This window comes from Prionailurus bengalensis, chromosome E4 (genome assembly GCF_016509475.1).
Source record: "Prionailurus bengalensis isolate Pbe53 chromosome E4, Fcat_Pben_1.1_paternal_pri, whole genome shotgun sequence".
Taxonomy (NCBI): Eukaryota; Metazoa; Chordata; class Mammalia; order Carnivora; family Felidae; genus Prionailurus; species Prionailurus bengalensis.
This window is the reverse complement of record NC_057360.1, coordinates 53,193,757-53,218,259: the sequence shown is the minus strand read 5'-3', so window position 1 is coordinate 53,218,259 and position 24,503 is coordinate 53,193,757. Positions and strand designations below refer to the sequence as shown.

The following is a 24,503-nucleotide window of genomic DNA, read 5'->3' as shown; positions in this document are numbered from 1 at the left end:
CCAAACTCCGCTCCACAACATCTGCTCTCCCTAAGTGAGTTAGTGCACGTCAGACATCTTTATGTCAGAATATTGCAGTGATGGATGCAGTCTTCAGAAAATGCTGCATAAAAATCTGGTGTGCCGTTCTGGCCATTAAGTGAAATTACTATTTAAATTAATGGCACTGTCACAGTTTATCTGTGCAAAGAATGAACGCTGATTAGGGTATTAAGTAATTAGCAATTTATCACACTGGAACAAGGTTGATAATAATTAAAGAAGTAATGGTTTACCAAAGAAACTAGAAAGGGAGTCACTTCTTGTTATGAGAGTGGAATCTTGGCTGAAAATTTTAATTCAGTGAAACAAAGATGAAGCTCTTTGTGAAAGAAAGCAGCCTTTTTTTTTTTCTAGTGTAAAAACAGTTCATTATCAAAATTTTAGTTGACCTGTCAAAAGTCCCTCAGAGCGATCAGATGACTGATTAGAGTTTCGAATTAGGTCAATGTCTGCATTTTGATTTTATACTTAAAGCATGGTGAAACCATAAAGTAACTTGGGAGTAGAGGGGGAGAATGTATTCTGCTCCCTAAAGGGCCAGTTTTCAGATTTCGATTGCTCTTTAAAATAGAAACATGAATTATTTTAAGAAAACTGCTAGAGAAAAAAATGACGGTAAAAAATTCCAAGGTTGTATTTGAATGTCTGATCAGAAAGCAGCAGGAAAAAATGTCCGAACATTATAAAACTTGAAGGTGTAGATTTTTCTTTCTATTGTGTGTACTCACGTGTGTGTATACACATGTCATTTTTACCTGTCATCACCAAGACTCAGATTACAATGATAGTTCTGCTGGGTGTATTTATGCGAAAAAAACCTTTCCTTGGAAATGTTAAAACAACTAATATTATTAATAAAGCACTGAAGAAAACACTTTACTTTTATTTAAACCAATCATTTTGAACAGTTACCACATGTAGACACGGCATGTTAAGACTTGGTGGTGCTCAATGATGTACATTGATAAAAGTTTTAAAATATTAGGAGAGGGGCACCTGGGTGGCTCAGTTGGTTAAGCCTCCGACTCTTGGTTCAGCTCAGGTGATAATCTCACGTTTACCGAGTTTGAGCCCCTCATCGGGCTCCCTGCTGACAGTGCGGAGTCTGTTTGGGATCCTCTCCTTCTCTCTCGCTGCCCCTCCCCCCACTTGCTCTCTCTTTCTCTCTCTCAAAAATAAATAAATAAATTTAAAACAATGAGAAATAAATAAATAAAATATTAGGAGATATTTTTTGAAGTGGAAAGATCAGCGAGAAAGTTCTTTGGAGTCACGTGTGGCTAAACATCTTTCTTAAGGTGTGTACCAAGCCAGGGTCTACTTTCAATGATTTTTTTCTTTTTTAAATGAAAAGCACTTAAAACTCACTGGTCTATTATTAGGAGTGTCTTTCATAATGTAGGTGTTTGTACAGGACCAGATTAAACAATCAGGACCCCAGGGCACTTTGAAGTTGAGGTTCTTTATGTTATCAGTCAGGACTAATAATAAATAAACAAAATTCTAATTAAAATAAATCATTCATCACACTGTGCTGCTTTATAACTGGATATAAATTCTAATATAATAGCCCTGTGACCTGGAGTGTAGGCACCTTAATTTCTGGCTTAATCTGACTCTAGAGTATTGTTTATTTATTCAGGATTTTATGTCTAAATTTCTGCTGTATCTCTTCTATGGCAAGATCTAAATGATGTGAACACAGGCAGTTAAACTGAATTTGGTGGGAGAAAGTCTATTTGGTGTGAAAGGCACACGTGTCTTTCATCAACAAGTGGCAACCAATGACCCCTCCTTGCGAGGTCTTTCTGCCACTGACCCCGATCTCTTATCCATGTCCAGTGATGAGTCTAGAACTCAGTGCTGCTCAAAAACTAGTGGCCAAATTGTTCACCTGATCAGTGAGCCAGCGCAACTCATTTTGAACAAATCTATCTTATGATGAAAGGAGTGATTTACTGGATGCCCAAGAAGCAGACGTGTCCCCTAGACAAAGCCAGGCAAAAACCTCCCAGACTCTTCCCACAGCGTCTCCAGTACTTGGATGGTGCTACCTCTTTACTCTGTCTAGCCTCTTATCCCAGAGCGTTTCGCTGACCTTTTCTCCCTCGTGAATTTCTAGAGCTTTCCTCTGACTCCCCTTAGTTTAACTAGCCCTTTTTCTGCAACGCAATGTTATCATCACAAAATGAGCCGGTAATTCTCATGACGGAAATCAGGATTCTTTTTTTTCCTATGGAGCTTGGGAGAAGTTTGGCCCCGCTGAATGATTTTGGAACACTTGTTCTTGTGTGTTCTTTACCTAATTAGTGTCTAGTGCTCTTGGTAAGAAGGACCCCTCACTGCACATTTAAATCACCTTGGTAAGGAAGTGCTACCTTGTATTGTGCCATTGCAGCAACTGCCTGAGTCTGACATTTTTATACCAAACTTTATAGCGGTCTCGGTGTTCTTCCTTTTTTTTATTTCATATTCATATATAACATTTTATTGTTGCAGGGATGTTCTGTTGTGGGCAGGATTATGTGAATATGTCAGATACCATATGCTGCTCAGCTTCCAGTGGAGAGTCTAAAGCACATGTTAAAAAGAATGACCTGGTGCCAGTAAAATGCTGTGAGACTGAACTTATTCCAAAGAGCCAGAAATGCTGTAATGGAGTTGGATATAATCCTTTGAAATATGTTTGCTCTGACAAGATTTCAACTGGAATGATGATGAAGGTAATTGATAGAAAACCTCTCGGAGGTGCTGATTTGACAATGGAAAGAGAAATACATTGTTCATAACTATTTTTCTAAAATAGGAATATAAAAACTCCTGTGTGCATTATTCATTTTCACATTACATCCATATTAATACCAAATGAGTTCACTGTGATTGATGTTATTGCAATGAATTCTAAAGGAATTAATAATGATTAGCTGTTCTCAGGAAGCTTTACCCAGCACTTCAGATTAGTGCAGGACTGAAAGCCTGTGTGCCAAAAGAGCCAGAATATGTCGTCTGGGACCTATGCGGTGCCATTTTATGCCCATGGGTGCTGGGATGGAAAGGGAGAGAAATTCTGGCTTCTTCCCTCTGGGTCCCCAACCCAAATCCAACACTTTCCTTTGATAGAGACCTTAGATCCAGCAAATTCACTTGTGCTTATATCCTATTCCTTGAGACGGTTGAAATGCCTGCCACTCTAAAAGCGGATAGACCTATGAGTGTATCATTTGTTTGTATGTTGACATGCTTCATGGACAGATGTGTCACGTTTTGTTAAAATTAAATTTGACAGGACTCCAGAAACCTAACATTTTAAGAAAAGGATTATGGGACATTAAAAACCAAACATGCTACTAAGTTCTGTAGTCATTTTACCTTAGGAGATGCCTGCAAATAGGTGTTTGGGTCATTCATGCCAACTGACGCAACTATACAAACATCATGTGGACACCATAGACTTTAAGATGTAAACTAACCTTTGAAATCTTTAGGGTTCCAGCAAGCACTTTGCAACAATTAATATTAAGATAATTCATAAAGTTGTTAAAAAGAATAAGTACTTCATGAAGTGAAGAATCGTATGAAATACCCATCAAAAATAGTTTTTCATCTACAAAATTGTTTTAGAAATTGGTATGACCATACGCAACTTGAAAGAAATCTATCCAACAGTATGCTCCCAAAGTTCGCATTTATTCCAAGTCAGTGTTTTCAGAAATTTGGACTGGGAAATTTCTCTGAAACACACAGTCTTAAAACTGGTGATGTTGCAGGAGCATGTCTTTAAAATGACTAGTTAAGAAGAATCTGTGTAGAAAAGTCTCCTCAAAAGGGCACTCAGATTTGAAAAATTAAGACAGAAAACCCGTTAGTTTCAGAAATGACACTATGGCTCACAACTATTTGTTTCATTATTATCCACTCACATTTGTTTCCCAGGAATCTCATGTTGGCTTCAGGAAGATATAGTTTCCATTACTCAAGGACAATGTTCAGGATATTTACATGATCTTTTAAATTGACTTAAATTGGCTTTATGAAAGCCAGTTAACAGCCATATTGACAATTCACATTTAAATTATTATAATTAAGACATTATTTCTGAATGCTGAATCAAGGAGTGTGTTACAGTTAAGTTCAACGTATGGGTTGCACTTTGTTTCGCGAATATCTCTTTCATGGAGATTTCTATCTCCTGCTCCATTCAGGACTGGACCACTGTGACATTTCTCCCCAGAGAGTCTTCCCTAAGTGTTGATTTGGGGGTTTCTTTTACTTCTCTCCTGTGTCAGTGGCCCAGTGTTCTCAATCTAAGAGTCCCCCTTTCTTGCCTTTTTGCCTTCTTTTGGAGAAAGATCATTCTGGGTATCGGTGCGTGAAAGGAAAAGTTTTTGAGAGCTTGATGTCTGAAATTACCATTTTTCTACCCTCCCTCTAGATTGATAACTTGGCTAGGTACACAATTCCAGGTTAAAAATTATATCTACTCAGATTTTAAAGTAATTTCTGCACTTTTAAACTTTCATTGCTACTCGGATTCCTGTTTCTTCCTAGGTACCCAGGTTGTTTATCCTATGAAAGTTTTTAGGACATTCTCTTTATTTCTAATATTTCTAATATTTCATGATAATGTGCCTCCATGTGGATATTATTATCATCATCATCATCATCATCATCATTATTCATGGTGATGTACTTTTTGTGGACTTGTTCAGTGTGAAGTCTCATGACCCTCAGTTCTGAGGAATGTTATTTTATTATTTCTTTGATAATTTGCTCCCTTTTTATATCTGTTTTTACAGACTAGTTTGGTGTTAGACTTCCTAAGCCAATCTTTCCATCTTTTCTTCTTGTTTCTTGTTTATTGATTAGTTAACACTTCATCTTTTTCAGCATGATCGGATATTGCCTTAACGTCATCTTCCACCCTTTCTATCGATTGATTTTTTAGCTATCATCTTTTTTTTTAATAGCTCTTAAGGGTTCTTTCTTGTTTTCTGACTGTTCCTACTCTTGTTCCATTCTACTCTTGTTCCATTCATGGGGTGTCTTTTTTATTTATTCTGGAAATACTAATTCCATTGTTGTTGCTTTTTTTATCGTTCACCTTATTCCTTGAATTTTCTCATTTGTTTGTTTGGTTCTATTTTAGTTTTCTTCTTTCCCTTCTTTTATTTCTCCTCCCTTTGAATTTTTGTTTTTTTCATATTCTATTCCTAGTCTATTCCTAGTCTATTCTTTCCATTGGAGGCTGAATGGAAAGCTCACTGTGCATAGGCATATATTAGTGGAGAGCACACAGCAGGGGAATTGGGTGGCAGGATGGCTTTTTGTCAGGGAGTCATATTAACAAGAATCTTAGCAAGTACACTTAATTGACTCTCCTTAATAATCCATCCTAGATCGTGATAAGATATATGTCTGGCTGACAGCACATAGGGAATCGGTAGGAAAGGAGGCTGGGATTCACACTGTGCAACATGCAGACTTTTATTTGGCTTGCCCTCTTTGGCTCCTACCTTATACCTTCCAGTGAAGTCTCTCTGTTCCTTTCAATTTCACCAAATCTCTTCGAAGCTTATGCCATTTTGTAACACTTTACCAAGTGCAGCAGAAACAGCACACACCTAATGAGGATGTTCTAGATCGTGACCTCTTCCCCCAGGGCTGGAGTGCAGTAGCCCTGGCTTACTCTGACAGTTGTCCCAGGTCGTAATTTTATCAAATATGTAGCCACGGCATAACCGAGCTCCCCAAATTTCCAAACCCCAGTATGTGTTTATTTGCCACTGCCTATCTAAGCCTTAAAGCAACGCCATGTAGTTTAGGGTTTTGTTGTTGCTGTCAAGACGATATCTAACTTCAAAATTCTAATTTATGTTTTAGCTATGACACATAAGACCATGCCAAAATCAAAACAGTGTACTCACGTATGGGATGGGTCAATAGAATAAATTTTAAAACAGTTCTTTCAAATTACAACCCAGTGTGAGTCAGACAGCTCTCCTCCAAGGAGTGTCTCGGGATCTACGTCTTCGCTCTTGTGGGACTTCACACACAACCCTCAGATCACAATGGAAAAGGGAAGAAAGAGGATGATTACGCATGTATGGATCTCAGAAAGGATACAATATACATATTTTCTATACTGTCATCACAGGGGCATTTCTAGTCACGTGGCTTTTCTTACTGAGCTGGACTTACAAATATGGTATTCCCAGGGAGAAAACACAAAATGGATATCACTGAGCACACAGTATTGTCTCTGCATGTATTCATCCCCTTTCTGCTTCCTTGGACTGTCTATGTTCCTTTACTTCCATCGGGTTGGGCTTTCAGAGGAAATGGAGATAAATGCAGGTGTTCAAGTCACTATATTCAAATAGAAATCCTACGATATTTTTCTGAAGCAGCTTTATTTTGACAACATTTGGGAGAATAATTTAACTTATATGAGGTAAGAGAGATGGAATGTGGATACATTTTGATAACCAAAGTTATTTTAAGTACATTATACTACCTATATAAAAGAAAGAGGAAGGGAAGCTTTGCATTATAAAAATACTGCCTTATTTATATCTCCTATCATCTGGGATGATGAAGTATTTCGCTCTCTGACATTAGAACACATTAGCACTCACCAATAACAAGTCCAGGGATTCATCAGAAAAAAGGTTTACAGATGTAAATAATAATAACTATAATGAGAGTTTATGAAATATTTAGGTTTCTAAAAGTTGGACAAGGAATGTTTCTTAGCGGTCCAACTTGCCCCACAGCACAAAAGTGCAGACTCTCAAATATCACGTTCTTTATTTTCTCCAAAGCTCCATCAGGAGAGTGAGAAATAACAATAATAAAATTATGACCCCTGCTATTATTTATAGAGTATCTACTAAGTGTAAGGCATTTACAGGTGTTGTCTCATTTGACTCCCGTAACCAACCTGTATGGTAAATGCAATTTCCATTTTCTCATCACCGAAGAAGCTGAGGCTTTGAGAATACAAGTGACGTCCTCAAGGTCACAGAAGCAAGAAGTTGCAAAACTGGATTCTGAATCCACATCTGTGTCATCCAAACCCAAACTGCTCTTTGTAGTGTATGCCCCGCCTTCATTTCTCTTCGTGAATCTTGAGACATTTATTTATGAACCAAGTGGAAGAAAATTTCATTTGCAACTTGTTACAACCTCCCCCACGTATGTCCAAATGTAATTTTTAAATATTTTCTCTATCTCCCCACCTCTACCACTTAACCTAGGAAGCCAGAGAGTGCAGGACTCTGTGCCCAGTGTCTCTGGCAGCCACAGCACATTGCGGCAGGTGTGACTTCAACTTTACCAGCCACGTTTGCACCGTGATCCGAGGACCTCACAATTCCACAGGCAAGGAATCAATAGAAGAAATATGCTCATCTCCTGAAGAGACTGTTCACACAGGAAGTGTAAACACATTCTCCTTCACAGGTAACAGGAACCGAGCCACCTGCCCATGGCTAGTGAAAAGCTGGGGAAAATGCAGATTCGTGTCATTCTGATGTCACCCCCCCCCTCCTTAACGTAAAATCAATTAATTTCATCGAACTATGGGCCAACTAGTCACAAGGTAATTAAAGGCACACTTTGGATCTGTTCAAAGTTAGCAGTTTAAAAAATTGGAAAGTCTAACTTTAAAGAAGAAATAAGCTCTTTTAAAGTAAACCTGTAGAAAATCAAGAACAAGGAAATAACTATGTATCCTTTGATGGTATATCCAATTAATTTCAGTGAGCCCAGTTTTCTTTCTTAAGAGTTTGAATGGAGGCTTACAATAAATGCAATGAATTGAGTGTCGCTGTGTTTGGCAGGCAGAAAAGAGGAAGAAACCTGACTAATGGCCAGTAAGACCAAGCAGCATTATTCCGAGGAGGAGCTTAAAGTATCCTTTCCTCAACTTGGGTCTGGGTCTAGAGACTGTACTCTCCCGCAGCTTGGTGTTGCTCCTACATGGCCATCATCTTGGGAGCAATAACCTTCATGGTTATTGAAAATAATTTTCAGGCTCCATCTTGGCCCTACTGAGTTCCTCCAAATAGTGGTTCTCAGGCATGGCTAAGCTGAGTGAAAAACACTGTCAAGTTTAAGATCATCTCCAAAATAGTTCTGCCCTCTATTAAATTTTTATCATTCGTCCATTTACTTAAGTCCCTCCAGAGTTTGTTTCTGCCTTTTGAAAAATTCAGTGTGTGTGTGTATGTGTGTGTGTGTGTAGCTGTGTGTACGTACATATATATCATCTAGCATCTAGCGTCAAATAGAATGCATTTAGGTGACATAATTCAGGCAAGCTAAGGTTAAATAAACAAGAAAAGTGCTCTGTTCCATCATGAATCATCATTCTTCTTTACTTAACCCATGGTGAGTGATAATGGCAAACCTTGGGATGCAAAAAAATAAATAAATAACTCAAGATACTGGGATTAAAGGGGTAGATTAAGGAGGGAAAGCAAGAATAGAGATAAAGTTCCGTGATGTGCTACATGTTTTAAAACCTTACCTTGATTTACCCACAAAGCAATCATGTAAGTAAGATCATTTAATAGATGAGGAAACTAAGGGTCATATCTGTAAAAGTAACTTGCTAAGGGAAGATGTCAGATTTAAACCGTGTCACCTTCAAGAACAGCAAATTTAGCGAGGGCCTGGGGTGGTTCCATCAGGTGAGCATCCGACTCTTGATTTCTGCTAGGTCACTCTGCCAGGGTTGAGGGATCGAGCCCAGCGCTGGGCTCTATGCTGAATATGGAAGCTGCTTAAGATTCTCTCTCTGTCTCCTTCTGCACTTCTCCCCCCATTCACTCTCTCTTTCTCTCTGTCTCGGTCTCTCTCTCTCTCTCAAATAAACAACAACAACAACAGCAGCAGTAGATTTCAGAGACTCTGCACCGAGTAGGAGCTCCTTGCAGAGTGCCCCAAACCTCCCTCACGCTGTCTCTTCCACTTTAAATGTCCGTCGTCATCATTCTGAGGGTGTAGGTCAAAATCCACGTCCTCTGTGCAGCTCCTCCAACCCAGCGCCTCTCCTCTCAGGCGTCAGCACGACGTCGGCTTCTACCGTGTGTCATATGCATTTGGCCCCTGGTTCCATCTCTCCTACCAGATTGAAACATCTGTCTGAGTAAGACGTCCTTACTTCGCTTCACCTCGTCTTTGGATTAACACGCTGTAACCAAACAAAACACATGTATTGGAATGTATTTAATTAGGAAAGTCCTCAAGATAAAAGACAGTTTGTCTAACCCTCCAATTTCCTTCAACTCCCAGTTACAGATTTAAGGACCCTCATTGACAAATTAGTAGGTTTGATCTAAGAGAGTTTCCTACTTTTATCTGCCTTTTGTAATTAAGGTCAAGATTTTGAGGGTCCCTTAAGATGTTTGCAATATCCCTCTCCAGATGACAATAAGTGTTTACACCTACTGATATAATATTGTGAGGCCTTTTACCACCCATATTTCAGAATGCTTCACCTACCAATAAATACTATACATTAAATGTGAAAAATAACAAAAGTTTCTTTTCCATGAAGAAAATGAAGCACTTAAGTAATGCTAAAATAAGCACCATTGACTGAGACCAACTTGGACTAAGAACTCAACCTTTCTTAGAAATTTACAATCAAAGTGAAACAACACCAGGGCTCACCAAAATGTATTCATGCATGCGATCATTTCACTTATCAAAAACTATGTATTAAATTTGTACTAACAACCAGTCACTACCCTGAGACCAACAGCTATGAAAACAAATAAATAAGAATTCCCATCAGGAATTTGCAGCCTCTGTGAATGGACAGAGAACAGATATGTAAGTACTGTAATGTGAGAGGCGATGTCCGTCTAAGAGCTATGACAGAGTAAGCAGAGAGCATTGCAAGGACACCTAACGCAGACAGAAGAGGTTGGGAAGACTTCATGAAGGATGTGATGCCTGAGCTGAGAACTAAGACAAGTAGAAACATCAGGTGAAAGGAAGGTAAGGCAGGCACAGAGGGCAACAGGAAGTGAAAGGAACCCCAGGAGGTGTGAAAAACAAGAACCTTGATACGAATGTAGCACAGTGTAGGAGAGAAAAAATAATGGAGATAAGGCCATCAGTCAGATGATGAAGGCCTTTATTGCCACACTCGGCAGGTTGTCTTTATGCAAGAATGAGTGGAAATTAAAGCTTTTTAGGCAATGGAAGGTCACAACCATGTGTATGCATTTTTGAAGAATTACTTGTCCACTGAAGAAATGATTGAAAACAAATATGTATGGGACATTAAAGCAATTAAAAAGTAAGAATTGAACAAACATAATCCCCACAAAAGCAAAACCCTCTGTTATTTGAAGACTAGCCCCATATAACAAAACAATTTTGAGATAAAAAGAGGGTCTTTTTTATTCTTAAAAAAAAAAGAGTTGGGTTTGGGACACCTGTATGGCTCAGTTAAGCATCCGACTACAGCTCACGGTTGGTGAGTTCAAGCCCCACGTCGGGTTCTGTGCTGACAGCGCAAAGCCTGCTTGGGATTGTCTCTCTCTGCCCCTCTCCTGCTCATGCTCTCTCTCTCTCTCAAAAATAAATAAACATTAAAAAAATAAAACATTGGAGGGATGCCTGGGTGGTGTAGTCACCAAGTCATGATCTTGCAGTTTGTGTGTTTGAGCCCCCCATCGGGCATAGCCTGCTTTGGATCTTTTGTCCCCCTCTCTCTCTGTCCCTCACCCACTCACACTCTCTCTCTCTCAAAGATAAATAAAACATTAAAAAACATTTTTTAAAGAGTTGGAAATTCTGGCAAAGAAAAAAAATAACTCAGAAATTAGAGAGATTATTGAGGGAAGGCAAAATTTCAACAATGATTCCTTACACGTAAAGAAAACAAAGAATTCTTTCATGGGCTAGGAGCATCTTTGAAAGACTGGGCCTCACAGGAAAACAAAGAAATGAGGATAAGTGATGAGCGAGTACAAAGGAGAAGAACGAAATGCCATAGAGGAAAGAATAAGAAACACAGCATGGGGAGCTGCCACAACTGAAATTGGAAATGACGATGTGGGCCTGAAGGGTATGGAATAACAGTTACTAGCAATGAACAGTTTAATCTGCTACAGCGAATTGATCCAAAAATATAGTGACCGTCTGTGGGCCGGTGAATGGTCTGGGCAGCTCTGCCCCACTAGGTCATTCAGGGACCCTGATTCCCTCCAGTTTATGACTCATGATGTTTCCGGTGCTGTCGTCATTCACATGGTGCCGCTTGGGTTGCCGCAACATCCTGTGTCCAGCCCATCAAAAGGGGATGAGAATGTCAATGGGAGGCAAGTGATTTCCTCTTAGAAAGTGACGTGCAAGATGCTCCTATCACGTCCATGCTTCCTCCATTGTTGAGATCTGAGTCACATGACTACCCCCAAGCTGCAAAGAAAACAGGAAAAATTAGACTCTAGCCAAGAAGCCTCTGACCAGGACAGAAGGCATATATGGGAACCCACTAGTGGTCATCACAGAGAATATGTGGCAGACGCCCTCTGACCAGAGAAAATAAAGACAGAAGATAATCCCTTCTATTTTATAGCAATTTATTTTACGATGTTCTGTCACATAACTTCTTGCATTTTATCTTCATACTAATTCTATAGAGTAGGCAGATCAGGGTTTATAGTAAGGAAATGCATATAAGGAAAATGTGGTCAAAAACCCCACATGGATGGATTGAGACTCAACCCCACATCCAGTGGAGATACAGCAGGTGCCCAGACAGCCGAAGAGGAGGACTTACTCTTCTGATTTTCCATCTGAGAAAAGTCATCTAGAAACTGCCACACAAAAACAAATACATACAAACGTATTCGAATTCACAAAATTAAATAAGTGGAAAACATTTAACCAATTAAATTTTCCATTTTTTAAAAAAATAAATTTGTAGCATTTGTGCTTCTGAAGTTATTAAAGCTTAAAACGGAACGGATACTTTTGAGACACCATTGGATCACATGGATGGTTATCTAATAAAATTCTTGCCAGTGCAAAACACTCAGTAGTCTGGTTTTATTCTTTTCTTTTTTTTTTTAAAGTTTATTTATTATTGAGAGACAGAGAGACACAGAGTGTGAGCAGGGGAGGGGGCAGAGAGAGGGGGAGACACAGAATCCAAAGCAGGCTCCAGGCTCAGAGCTGTCAGCAGAGAGCCCAACGCAGGGCTCGAGCTCACAAACTGTGAGATCATGACCTGAGCCGAAGTCGGTAGCCTATAACCAACTGAACTACCCTGGCGCCCCAGGTTTTCTTCTTTTAATTAGATTTGTTGTTTTTGGTTTGGGTTTCCGTTCTGGTTTGGTGAAAGAGGGAAGTAAGTATGTAGTGGACTGTGCATTCATTTATATCCACTGGCCCTGATAAGCTAAGTTTCAAGTCCCGTATCTCATAATAACTACATTATATAATAATTTAATGTAATATGAACAATGTAATAATTGGTAAAATTTATCATACTAAAATTATGAAAGTATGTTGGTGAAACTGCCTCATATAGAAATAAAGTATATACAAACCTGTGAAGCATTAACATCCAATGTACATTAGTCTAGTGCTTTTATTCATTTATTTTATCATTTACTTTTTTTAAAAATTTTTTAATGTTTATTTTTGAGAGAGAGACAGTGCGAGCTGGGGAGGGGCAGAGAAGGAGGGAGACACAGAATCCGAAGCAGGCTCCAGGCTCTGAGCTATTAGTACAGAGCCCAATGTGGGGCTCAAACTCACAAATAGGGAGATCATGACCTGAGCCAAAGTCAGATGCTTAACTGGCTGAGCCACCTAAGCACCCCTGTCTAGTGCTTTTAGATTTCAGTCATTCCTTTCATGTATCCATATTATCCATATTTGCTTGCTCAGGAAAGGTGAATTCTATTCTGTGCAATTCCATATCTCTGCATCTAATACACACAGAAAATGTTTCTTTCTGATTTAGAAAATTAAGATTATTATTAGAGTTTTATTCACACACAACAGGATTAAAGCATTAATTTTTAAGTGTTTACAAGTTTTGATATTCATTTTCAATAGGATGGTAAGACAGCAAAAATGTTTTAAAAGTCTCAGTGTTCAATTTCTCCCTTTCCAGATGTGAACCTGGAGCCTTACATGATGTATGAGTATAGAATTTCTGCATGGAATAGCTATGGGCGAGGATTCAGCAAAGCTATTAGAGCCAGGACCAAAGAAGATGTGCCTGAAGGAGTGAGTCCCCCTACATGGACCAAAATGGATAATCTCGAAGATGTAATCGTCTTAAATTGGAAGAAACCTATACAACCAAATGGTATTAAGCCATTTTTAAAATTGAAATAACATAATCCAGTAACTTCATAAGGAAATTGAAATGAGTGTAATCTACATTTAATAGGCATGCATCTCACCATTAGAAATTATTTGCTGGTAGAAGGAACTGTAGGTATGTGCCTACTGATCTTCCTTTTTGTAAAATAGGACCTGCAAATTTTTAGTCCCCCAATTTCTTCTTGAGTCCTAGAATACATCTGAGCTCTTTCAAACAAACAAAGACTGTTAAAGGAAAGCAAAATAGTTTTAATATTGAAGGTAATTCTGCTTGGTAGTAGGGGGAAATAAACATATATGTCTCTTTAATTGTCTGTGTCTAGAGTCCCTCTTTTGTCATTGCTCGAACACAGCAAAAACAATAGCAAATTAAAAGTAAATAATGCTATAATATCCCATTTCCTTAGAATTCCAAGACATGTTAAGTTGTTTGCAAATAGTTAAAAGGACATGATACTCAAATCTGGGCATTTCTCTGCCTCTTTTAGGTCCTATTATTTACTACATTCTTCTCCGAAATGGAATTGAATGCTTTCAAGGAACATCACTGAGCTTCTCTGATATGAAGGGAATTCGGCCATTTCAGGAATATTCATACCAGCTGAAAGCATGCACGGTTGCTGGCTGTGCCGTCAGCAGCAAGGTAAGGGCAGGTACCTAAACTCCAGACAGAAGTAGCCAGGATGAAGACTATCTGGATATCCAGGTCGTGAATGATTTTTCCAACGGCAGAAAACAATATCCCCACCGATGCAGTGTTAAGTAGGGTGCCATCTCAACCGACTACTAATCCTCATGCCTGAAAGGAGAGATCACTGAAATTTATCAAATTTATGCAAATATAAATGTTTCATTAATTAAAAAAGAAAAGAAAACTTGAACCAGTGTTACCCTTTTTTATCACATTTTTCCCCTGCCAACTATTTTTAGATGATCTTCCATAAATTCATAATAATTATCAAATCATTCTTCAGTTTAAAAAGGTTTCTATTTAACCATCACTTCAACAAGGATGACCTGCTCTTGAAGAACAGAGAAAGGGGCAAAAGAGCCTGGAATAGAAAATAATCTGACACCAAAACTCTTGCTACAACCTGGCAAGAAATGATGAGGACCCGAATTCATGCAACAGGGGTCAGAATGGAGAACGTCAAGAAGATACAACAGATGTTGGGGAACAAAATCTACAGGGCTTGGTGTCAACAATACGCAGGGGAATAAGAGGAAAGGATCATGGATATATTTGAGATCTCTAGCTTGAGCAAATTATAGATCACGGTGCCATTCTGCTAGCAAATAAAAAAAGTTAAAGGAAAATCTGAACGTAGAGAGTAAGATTCAAATTTTAAAAGCTTTTAAAAATGTACTTAAAAGAGGGAGCAGGTAGCAGAATGGTGGAAGGAATTATTATTTGGCACCTCAAGTGAAAATCCAGTCAGAAGCTGGATTACAAAGTGATTGAATCTTCTAGAAAGATCTTTCTAGATCTAGAAAGATCTAGAAAGCAAGGAGTTTGAAAAGAGTCATTAAGGAGAACAGAGAGAGAGAGACAAAAACAAGAACACAGGCAATGAACACTGGGAGTGCTCCTGAGAGCAAGAGCCCACAGATGAGACTGGAAAGAAACAGTCAAACAATTTAGGAGGAAAATAAAGAGACAGTCATTTCACAGAAGCCAACCTAGTCAGAGTAAACTCAGGAGAAACAAACACACAGCGGCTCTGATTCCTTTCACGCCGTTACAACTTTAGAAGAGCATCATCTTTGCACACTGTTCCGGAACCATCCAAGTAAAACATTCAGTCAGATGGATCAGCCGCAGTGCATATGCGCAGCTTTTTATTCAACAGACCTCCAGAAACATCTCTGAGCGTGCCACAATTTAGACAGATGGCAGCTGATTGGCCCAATCAAAAGTTATGGTCCGAACGTTCCTGGAACAATTCTGTGCTCTTTTTACGTAGGTGCAGCTCCTGTCTACCAGATGCCAGAACAATTGGTTAAAAAGTGAAAGCAGAGTTAATTCTGTGAAAAAAGAAATGCAGCTAACTTTTGTTCAAAATTATATTTTGATAATGCTGAATGCATGACTGGTGGATTGATCCTTTTTTCCTTGTCTACTCAGTTCTTTTTCTAGAACACTGGCACGGGCACTGTTAAGTCATCCTGGGTTATCACAGGAAGAATACCAAAAAAAAAAAAAAAAAAAACCAACCTGCCCATTTATACTGTTCAAAGCATATTATATGCAAGCAAGTTCAGATGTGGGTTTTGCTTCATATTTACTGGTGCTTAAAATGTACAAAATCAGGCTGTTAAAATGCAAAGACACTGATGAGCCATATGGAAGAGAGTTATCAAGAGTTCTCTAGTAAGACAGTCTGCCAGCCAGATTTTCCTTGCTTAAACTGAGGGCTGTGCTCTGTCATCAAAATTGTTGTTGAACCTGTTGTGATAAATGGTAGTCTGAGACTTAGGGAATGTATTCAAGGTCAGATTTCATTGTTTAAATAGGATGGGAGGAAAGCATAAAAAAGGGGGGACTGTTTCTCCAAGCCCCTGCTAATGATATGCCAGGCCAGACAACAACATTTTAAAACAAAAGTGACATTCTCATTGATCAGGATACCTAGCATACTATTACCGTAAATTGCTGTTGAACTCTTATGTTTTCAGGTAGTTGCAGCTACTACCCAAGGAAGCCCACAGAGTGTCCAGCCACCGAGAGTCACGGCGCCCAGTTCGGAGTCTCTGCATTTGAGCTGGAGTGTCCCCGAGAAGCCAAATGGCGTCATTAAAGAGTACCAGCTCAGGCAGGTTGGGAAAGGTCTCATCTACAGTGGCACCGCTGACAGGAGGCAGCATACGGTCACAGGTGAAAAAAAAAAAAAAAAAAAAGGAAAACCTACCGGAAGAGTCTGTCATTGTGGTTAGGGGGGCAAAGCATCCCAGGGGTGTGCATTTGATATATGAGGTCACTTCGAAAGGACGTGTTCTCCTGACATATGGTCAGGTCCCACTTATCCATGCTAATAGAAGAGCCCACACTGGCAGCAATAAGCCACAACAGCAGATAACTTCAGAAATAATTTATATTTGGCTTTGATATGCATTATGTGTAGGGTTTTTGCATCAGTATTAACTTTTTTTTTTTCTCAGACAAACGGTAAGATGCATTTTCATTCCCCAAGGATATACTCATAGATAATGGGACTGGGATAGCCAAGAATGCACTGGAGAGCAGGGTGAAATCAGCCAGAGGCGAGCGTTTATCTACTGAGTGGGTAACTAATACACAGAATAGTTGACAGGTGACTGTTTGTGACAATTTGTTATTATGAACATTAATTAATAGTAATTGTATTATTTTTATTGCTAGAGCATTTATTATAATTAACTTTCATAATAATATAATGGTACAGTATAATAGTATAATGTCAGATAATTACTAGAAGTCATTATAATAATAATTAACATGTTTTGGTTTGAATGTCACTTCTGAAGAGAAGAGAGGCATCTTCTGACTTCCCCAGTCTAAGGAAGTTTCTCTAATACGCCACCACATCCCCTTGTCTTATTTTCATCATGGACCTCTCACTGCCTGAGAGTGCTTGGTTTTTCTTTGCTGTTTATGTCTCCCCCCACTGGGATGTAAGCTCCAGAATTGCAGAGGTCTTCTCTACCTAGTTCAATGTGGTACTTCTGGCACCTAGAACAGTCCTTGACATGGTTCACAGATGCCAAACAAATGTTCATAGATGCCAAACAAGTGAATTTCACACGAGCCACTTGGCAGGCACTACAGACCTATGGGGGAAAGAGAGGTATTACTCCCATTTTACAGAAAAAGATACTTTGAGAGATTAAGTAATTTAGTTCATTCTTTGGATCTACCGAATCATGGCAAACAGTTGTGTAAATTGAGATTCTGAGACCATAGGCAAGAGGTTACAAACTTACTCCGCACCACCCCCCTCGTCAGAAGCTTCCCTCCAAGGCCTCCCGAGTGAATGTTCTTCTTTCTTTGGACCCCGTACCTTGCAGGGAGCATGGATGCTAGAGATAATGAAACTCATAAAGAAGCACAGAAAGGTCTGGAAGAGTGTGGCTGAGTTTTCCTCAGAGAAGGAACCAGTTATACCATGTAGGTGGAAAAATCAATTCATCGTGATTTGCTCTTAATTCTACAATTCCCTGACACACAAGCAGGCATTCATTGACAGATGTTTTCGATGACTTGACCACTGTTTTCCAGAAGTTCCATAAGCCTGCAGAAGGTGCTTAATAAATATTTGCAGACGCACACATTGCATTCCTTATCTGAAGGTCCTGAGCTGGATCAATGATAATGCAGATGGAAAAAGCCCTCATCAATTCAGATTATTAAATTTATTTCTTATATCTCATTTCACTGAAAGTGAGATTGATCACCAGTAGTTGAAATACTGTTGTTTTACAAAACACAACTTTACATTTATATTGTGCTTTATAATTTTAAAGAACCATTTCCATTTGGACACATTTGATTCTCATCACATCCCTGTAAGTGGGGGATGTTTTTAATATCCACACTTAAAAGATGAGGAAGGAAAGTGACATACTCAGGGTGCCCAAGGCATTCCCTGCCTCCATCTATAAGGAAATCAGAGTACTGTTTCATTCTTTGAAAAAAAAAAAAACTGTTGCCCACTTGCTGTGTTGGAGGTAGTACAGTAAGTTCTCTAAACTAAGATTGCTGCTCTCAGGAAGCCCCCAGTAATAGGGGACACTGAAAAGTTAAGAACTAATTGCAAATACACCACAAAGGATTCAACAGCAAAACTCTAAAGAATGCTGCCGGGGGAAATCAAAACAATGACTTGGAGTGGAAAATGAAGTGTCAATTACAGAGTGTGGAAAGCCATTTAGACTTTGTATCAGTAAAGGTTTCACAAAAAAACTGGGATACAGTGTTACAGAATGTTTTTCTCCCAGTATCTGTCCACTGAGCCAGCATGGGCTTTGAACTGTGAGCTGTTGTGGTTTGCATTTTTTTAAAACCAGCATTGACTTGACTTGCTGACAGACTAAACCCTAACGCGATGTTCAAACCAACAGGATTGATAGACTCATCAATTACAAGATAATTGGAAAGATTTTTCTTTAAAACACCCTCTCTCCCCCCAGTTCTTCCTTTCATTGTCATTTTTAATGAATATTTTCGTCCCAGAGAGGATTTCATACACGTAACTTGATGCAGAAGTTCTCTTTTATTAGGATAAATATTTTAAAGTTTTTCTATATGATTTTGCTTTCTATAAGATCATAAAATGAAAAGAAGACTTTGGAATTCATTCGGTTTGTCCCTCTGTACCGTTTAAATAGATTTAGAGAGTACTCCACTCAGGCAATACAGCCCTACAGAGAAATATGTCTTTGTTGAATGAAGAAGAAAACTCTCGTTCAGCAAAACCTGACCAAGTACAGAGCCTCCCATATGCGGTTCCTATGGGACGGCAATGGTGCTAGGCGTTAGGTAATCTAAAACCTGAGATGTATGTTAGCGTTCACATGTCTTATCTGCCAGGAAAAAATCAGTTCTGTAGCTCACTGACCGACCAAACTCACTATGGATGTATTTTATGATATGAATGACTGTTTTATTGAGTTCGTGGAATGAACTAAAATAATCAAATTTATTTTACATCGCATCCCAAATGTTTGATCGAAGAGCTGCCTGTACCCGCTGGGATAAATGTTTTGACTTTCTCATCATTTCCAAAACGTTGGCATTTTCTAAGTAACCGTCAAACGCTAATGAAGCTGTACCCGGAGTCATTCTGGAGCCTGAAATCTAGGTCCTTAGAAATGACAGAAGGGAAAGCAGGCACCTTGCCTCAGCCCCATTGTCTCCATGCTTATTTTTAATTACCTCAAAGCTTTAGAAACATGATCCCGTAAATGCTTTGTGGGAATAGTGGCGAAGGCACTCATCATGTGAAATCCATAAATTGCTTATAATCCTCTCAAGATGTTAAAAAAAGCATTAAGTAATTGAAGACAGGAAGTCCTCAGTTAATTATTTAGAGGTGTTATCAATGCTTTAAGTAAACTGAAGCATTTTCTGCTATCTCACTGAGCTGAATACCATGGGGACGAAGGAGGAACAGCCATCATCTTCTCATATTCGCTAATGCAAACAGCACATGGCAGCTTGTCAATAAAAGACCTTTTCATATCATTTATTACTAAACAGGTCCACCATCCTGCACAGAACAATCAGGATGTCAGTTATGGGCATTGTTTCTCTTCAGGTTACCACGGCTTTATGGATGGTCCTCCTAGTGTGGGCACTGGGGCAGAAGAGATGGAGAAAGGATTAACCAAATAATTAGGGCCACTGAGAACAAAATGAATTAATCATGTCCTCTTTTGCAGCAGATTTGATAAGGGCTTATGTGTCTCTTAACTCAGGGAGAAGTGTTTTCAAAATAATCTATTAAAAGTTGCTTATCATTGCATTTTACTTAAAAAGGGAAGACCCACCAGCGTTAAGTTAGCAAGGACAGAACAATCTGCCTTTCTTTTGCATCTTCCGAGAAGCTCATGAAAACCTGTGCTAAAATAGCATGTTCCCTAACAATGCAGGTTGTAGCCCACGTGCACTACTCTAGTGTAGTGAAACAGATATCCTACCCATCATTTCTGTGGGGAAAAAAAAGGAGAACATATTTTGAGCATCAATATCACAAAATGTGGAAATTCTTTATAAGGGGATTTTACATTTAGATAACTCTGCTATGTACTTGCATAGTATCCAACACTTGGTTCTCAGGACATTTATTAGACTTTATCACAATATCCTTTTTCTTGTCTTTTTTTTTTTTAATTTTTTTTTCAACGTTTATTTATTTTTGGGACAGAGAGAGACAGAGCATGAACGGGGGAGGGTCAGAGAGAGAGGGAGACACAGAATCGGAAACAGGCTCCAGGCTCTGAGCCATCAGCCCAGAGCCCGACGCGGGGCTCGAACTCACGGACCGCGAGATCGTGACCTGGCTGAAGTCGGACGCTTAACCGACTGCGCCACCCAGGCGCCCCTCCTTTTTCTTGTCTTTATTCCTGAGCTAGTAGGTGAAGCTTTTTAAGGACAGAGACAGTAGCCTCCTGTTTTCCCTTGTATCACTTATACTGTGATAGGCATCTATCGTAGCACTTAACATATTAAGTATCCAAAAGTATTTGTTGAGTGAGTAGATATTAGATAGGAAACTAGTGTCTGAATGTTTTTATTCCATTTTGATTGAGTACAAAAATCAGACTGTCAAATACATCTAGGTCTCAGGCAAGAATGGCTACATCATTTTCAGGGCCCAGGGCAAAAGGGCAACATAGGGTCCTTTGTTCAAAAATCATTAAGATACAACTCAACATTCAAAAAAACAAATAATGCAATTCGAAAGTGGGCAGAAGACATAAACAGACATTTCTCTAAAGGAAACATACAGATGGCCAAAGACACATGAAAAAATGCTCAACATCATTCATCATGAGGGAAATGCAAATCAAAACTACAATGAGATATCACCTCACACCTATCAGAGGGGCTAAAATAAACAACACAACAAACAAGTGTTGGCAAGGATGTGGAGAAAAAGGAACCTTCATGCACTGTTGGTGGGAATGCAAACTGGTGCATTCCTGTGGAAAACAATGTGGAGTTTCCCCAAAAAACTAAAAACAGTACTAGCCTACAATCTGGTAATCACACTATGGGGTATTTGTCCAAAATATGCAAAAACATGACTTTAAAGGGATACATGCACCCCTGTGTTTACTGCAGTTTTATTTATAATAGCCAAATTGTAGAAGCAGCCTAAGTATCCATCAGTAGATGAATGGCTAAAAAAAATTTTTATATATATATATATATATATGTAAAATTTGATTTTATATATGTGCACACACACTGGAATATATACAGCCATAAAAAATGAAATATTTCCATTTGCAACAACATGGATGGAACTAAAGAATATGATGCTAAGTGAAATAAGTCAGTCAGAGAAAGACAAATGCCATATAATTTCACTCATATGTGCAATCTAAGAAACAAGACAAATGAACAAAGAGGAAAAAAAGAGAGACAAACTAAGAAACAGATCCTTGGTTATAGAAAAGAAACTGGTGGTTGCCAGAGGGGGGATTGGGGGCGCTGGGTGAGACTGGTGAAGGGATTAAGAGTACACTCACCACAATGAGCACTGGGTAATGTACAGAAATGCTGAATCACTGTATTGTCCACCTGAAACTAATATAACACTGTATGTTAACTATACCTGAATTAAAAGTAAAAACTTAATAAATTTTTTTGAAAAGAATATAGTTTTCAAAAAAGAATCATAAAAATTTTTTAAAACCAGAGCATGGAATCAAGCCTCAGTCCCACCTAGAACCGCCTGGAATCTTGGGTACTCTACAGGTCACACACCCATGAAGCCAGCCTTGATCTCTGGCAATCTGGATTGATTGGCAGCATGTTTCTTGAACCGAAACAGGAAGCAAACTCAGGCAGTGATCGTATCCCTGGAACAGCTCCGGGAGCTTCTCTTCCATGGTTCTATGCATTGCTTTACACTGCGTGGGCCCCAGCTACCAAGCATCCGACCTACAAAAATAGATACAACAATTCATTTTGTTTTCATTTTTCCAACTCTGAGGAGAACTTTGTGCCTGGATATTTGCAAAATGAAAAATCAATACTTGCAGAACATCAACCACTTTTGTATACTTTTAAAAATCATTCTTATAAATAGAAGATTACAGCCAAAGAATTACGGTCCACAGCTGCCTGGACATTAATATTTAAAGAAAAAGAATCTTTCCCCTGAAATCCCAGATACTTTTAGGTTCTTTGCCTGTGCAATCTTTGTTTCTGTTTTGTTCCAAGAGTTCTAAATAACTCCTGCTCTCTCTGCAATATATGTTCTTGTCGAGTATTTGAGCAGCATCAGACTTAGCTGCCTCCTGATGCCTCACTTTGTTTCCAGAGAAGACTCGGACTGAAAATGTAGAGTAAAAGTAGCTTTTGTCTAGTATAGCACCAGACTCCAGAGAAGAAAACTATTTATTAAAACAGCATTACAAAAAGCAAAAGCAAGGGTTTTTTTCTTGGACTATCTTAGTAATTGTTCTAATGTTGATCTGTATGTGGAAAGAGAGTCTGCCAAGAAGTAACTTACCTGGGAAGTGCTTCTTGGGATGAATCTGACTGCTATGATATCGGGGAGGGGGGACTAAACTATGGCTTGAAATTTCACACACAAAACAATTGAATCAAGAAACACTTAAGCTTGGAGCAAGCAGTCAGAAGCAAAAGTCGTGAGGTTATCTCATAGGCATTTGCCGTGCAAGGGTCCCTTTGTTTTGATGTTTTTTTTTTATTTTTTTTCAACGTTTTTTATTTATTTTTGGAACAGAGAGAGACAGAGCATGAATGGGGGAGGGGCAGAGAGAGAGAGAGGGAGACACAGAATCGGAAACAGGCTCCAGGCTCCGAGCCATCAGCCCGGAGCCCGACGGTGGGCTCGAACTCACGGACCGCGAGATCGTGACCTGGCTGAAGTCGGACGCTTAACCGACTACGCCACCCAGGCGCCCCTGTTTTGATGTTTTGATGCCCTGTTCATGAGCCCTCAATTGAACTTGTACTTTGAAGCATTGATACAGGAAGCATTCCTTTCCAATGGCTCACAAATGGGCAAGAAACGGGCTTGACTAACTGGGATGTGTGGCTCCTGAGACGGTGGTGGGTGGTACTGTCACGAAAAGGGGACTCTAGCATGTGAGCTCCTAACACATTTTTTAATCAAATTTTGTAACACACTCATAATGTAAATGCGTGTTAGAAGTCTCTAAAGCAATTCCACAATATCTTCGTGTTCCATTTTTGAACATCCAGATTTTCACATAGAATTATCAGTTTAAAGTGGAATCCTGCTATAAGTCTATCCATCATAGCCAAGGTTGCCAGTGGGTGCTGAAAGTTTCTGGGAATCTCCATGAACAGAGATGCTCTGAAGGTGATCACTTAGTGAGATCCAAGGCAGCTAAGGGCAGAAAGAAGCATTTCACATCAACAAGACTCAATGTAGATTCACGTGGGCCCTGGCCAAACATCCAATTTGGGTGAATTAGTGCCAGGACAAGCTTCTTGCCCAAAACGTGTACAATATCTGATAACCACCTACCACAAAGTTTTTAAAGAAACCAAGAATCTCAGCCCTTGAACTAACCACTGACCAAATGATTGAGGAACTTGCAGAATTACATATTTTGTAGGATTATTTGGTAATTCTTTAGAAAATAGCAGATGACATTATGGAATAGCCCAATGAATCCTTTGAAGTAGCACTTACTATCTCAAATTATAATAGACAAAATGCCCTTCCCTGACTATTTATCTGGAGATTAAAAATTAGAAACAAACTGATATTCATAAAGTATATCAAATGTCAGGGCACCTAGGTGGCTCAGTGGGTTAAATGTCCAACTCTTGGTTTCGGCTCAGGTTATGATCTCACTCTTTCGTGGGTTGAATCCCTGCATCAGGCTCTGTGCTGGCAGTGTGGAACCTGCTTGGGATTCTCTCTGTCTTTCTCTCTCCCTCCCTTTCAGCCCCTCCCCCACTCACACTGTTGCTTTCTCTCTCAAGATAAATAAATACACTTTAAAAAACAGTATATCAAATGTAACTGACATTGACATAGGCATTGATTCTGTTTTCCAAATCATATTTTTATGATTCATAGGTAGACTTTGGCAGTCCTTTTTAACACACATTTACTCCTGAATGTAGTGTTACTTGAAAGTGTAATTATAATGAGTTTTGTTATAGTATGCTTCTTTCCTCTAAAAGAGAACATGATTCCCTGTAGGGAAATTCAGGTAATTTGCAGCCACCATAATCTCCACTACACTGAAATGTTAAATGCTTGGCTCTTCTCCATGCATTTGCCTTTCTCTTCTCTACAACTACTATCTCCTACTCTTTTAATTCAATGCCGAGCACTTGAATGATGTTTTCTTTTCTCCTTCGACTCTTGGACTTCAGGATTAAGCTA

At 39.1% G+C, this 24,503-nt stretch overlaps 1 protein-coding gene across 1 annotated transcript in view; it reads left to right on the top strand.

The window, feature by feature from the left end:
- The window catches only part of USH2A (usherin), a 736,138-nt gene that overhangs the window by 566,191 nt on the left and 145,444 nt on the right, over positions 1–24,503 (top strand). Inside the window, exons 51-55 of the mRNA XM_043568966.1 lie at positions 2,542–2,765; positions 7,299–7,503; positions 13,187–13,384; positions 13,890–14,044; positions 16,078–16,276. Coding sequence (XP_043424901.1) covers positions 2,542–2,765; positions 7,299–7,503; positions 13,187–13,384; positions 13,890–14,044; positions 16,078–16,276 — 981 coding nt within the window. The remainder of the gene's footprint in view (positions 1–2,541; positions 2,766–7,298; positions 7,504–13,186; positions 13,385–13,889; positions 14,045–16,077; positions 16,277–24,503) is intronic.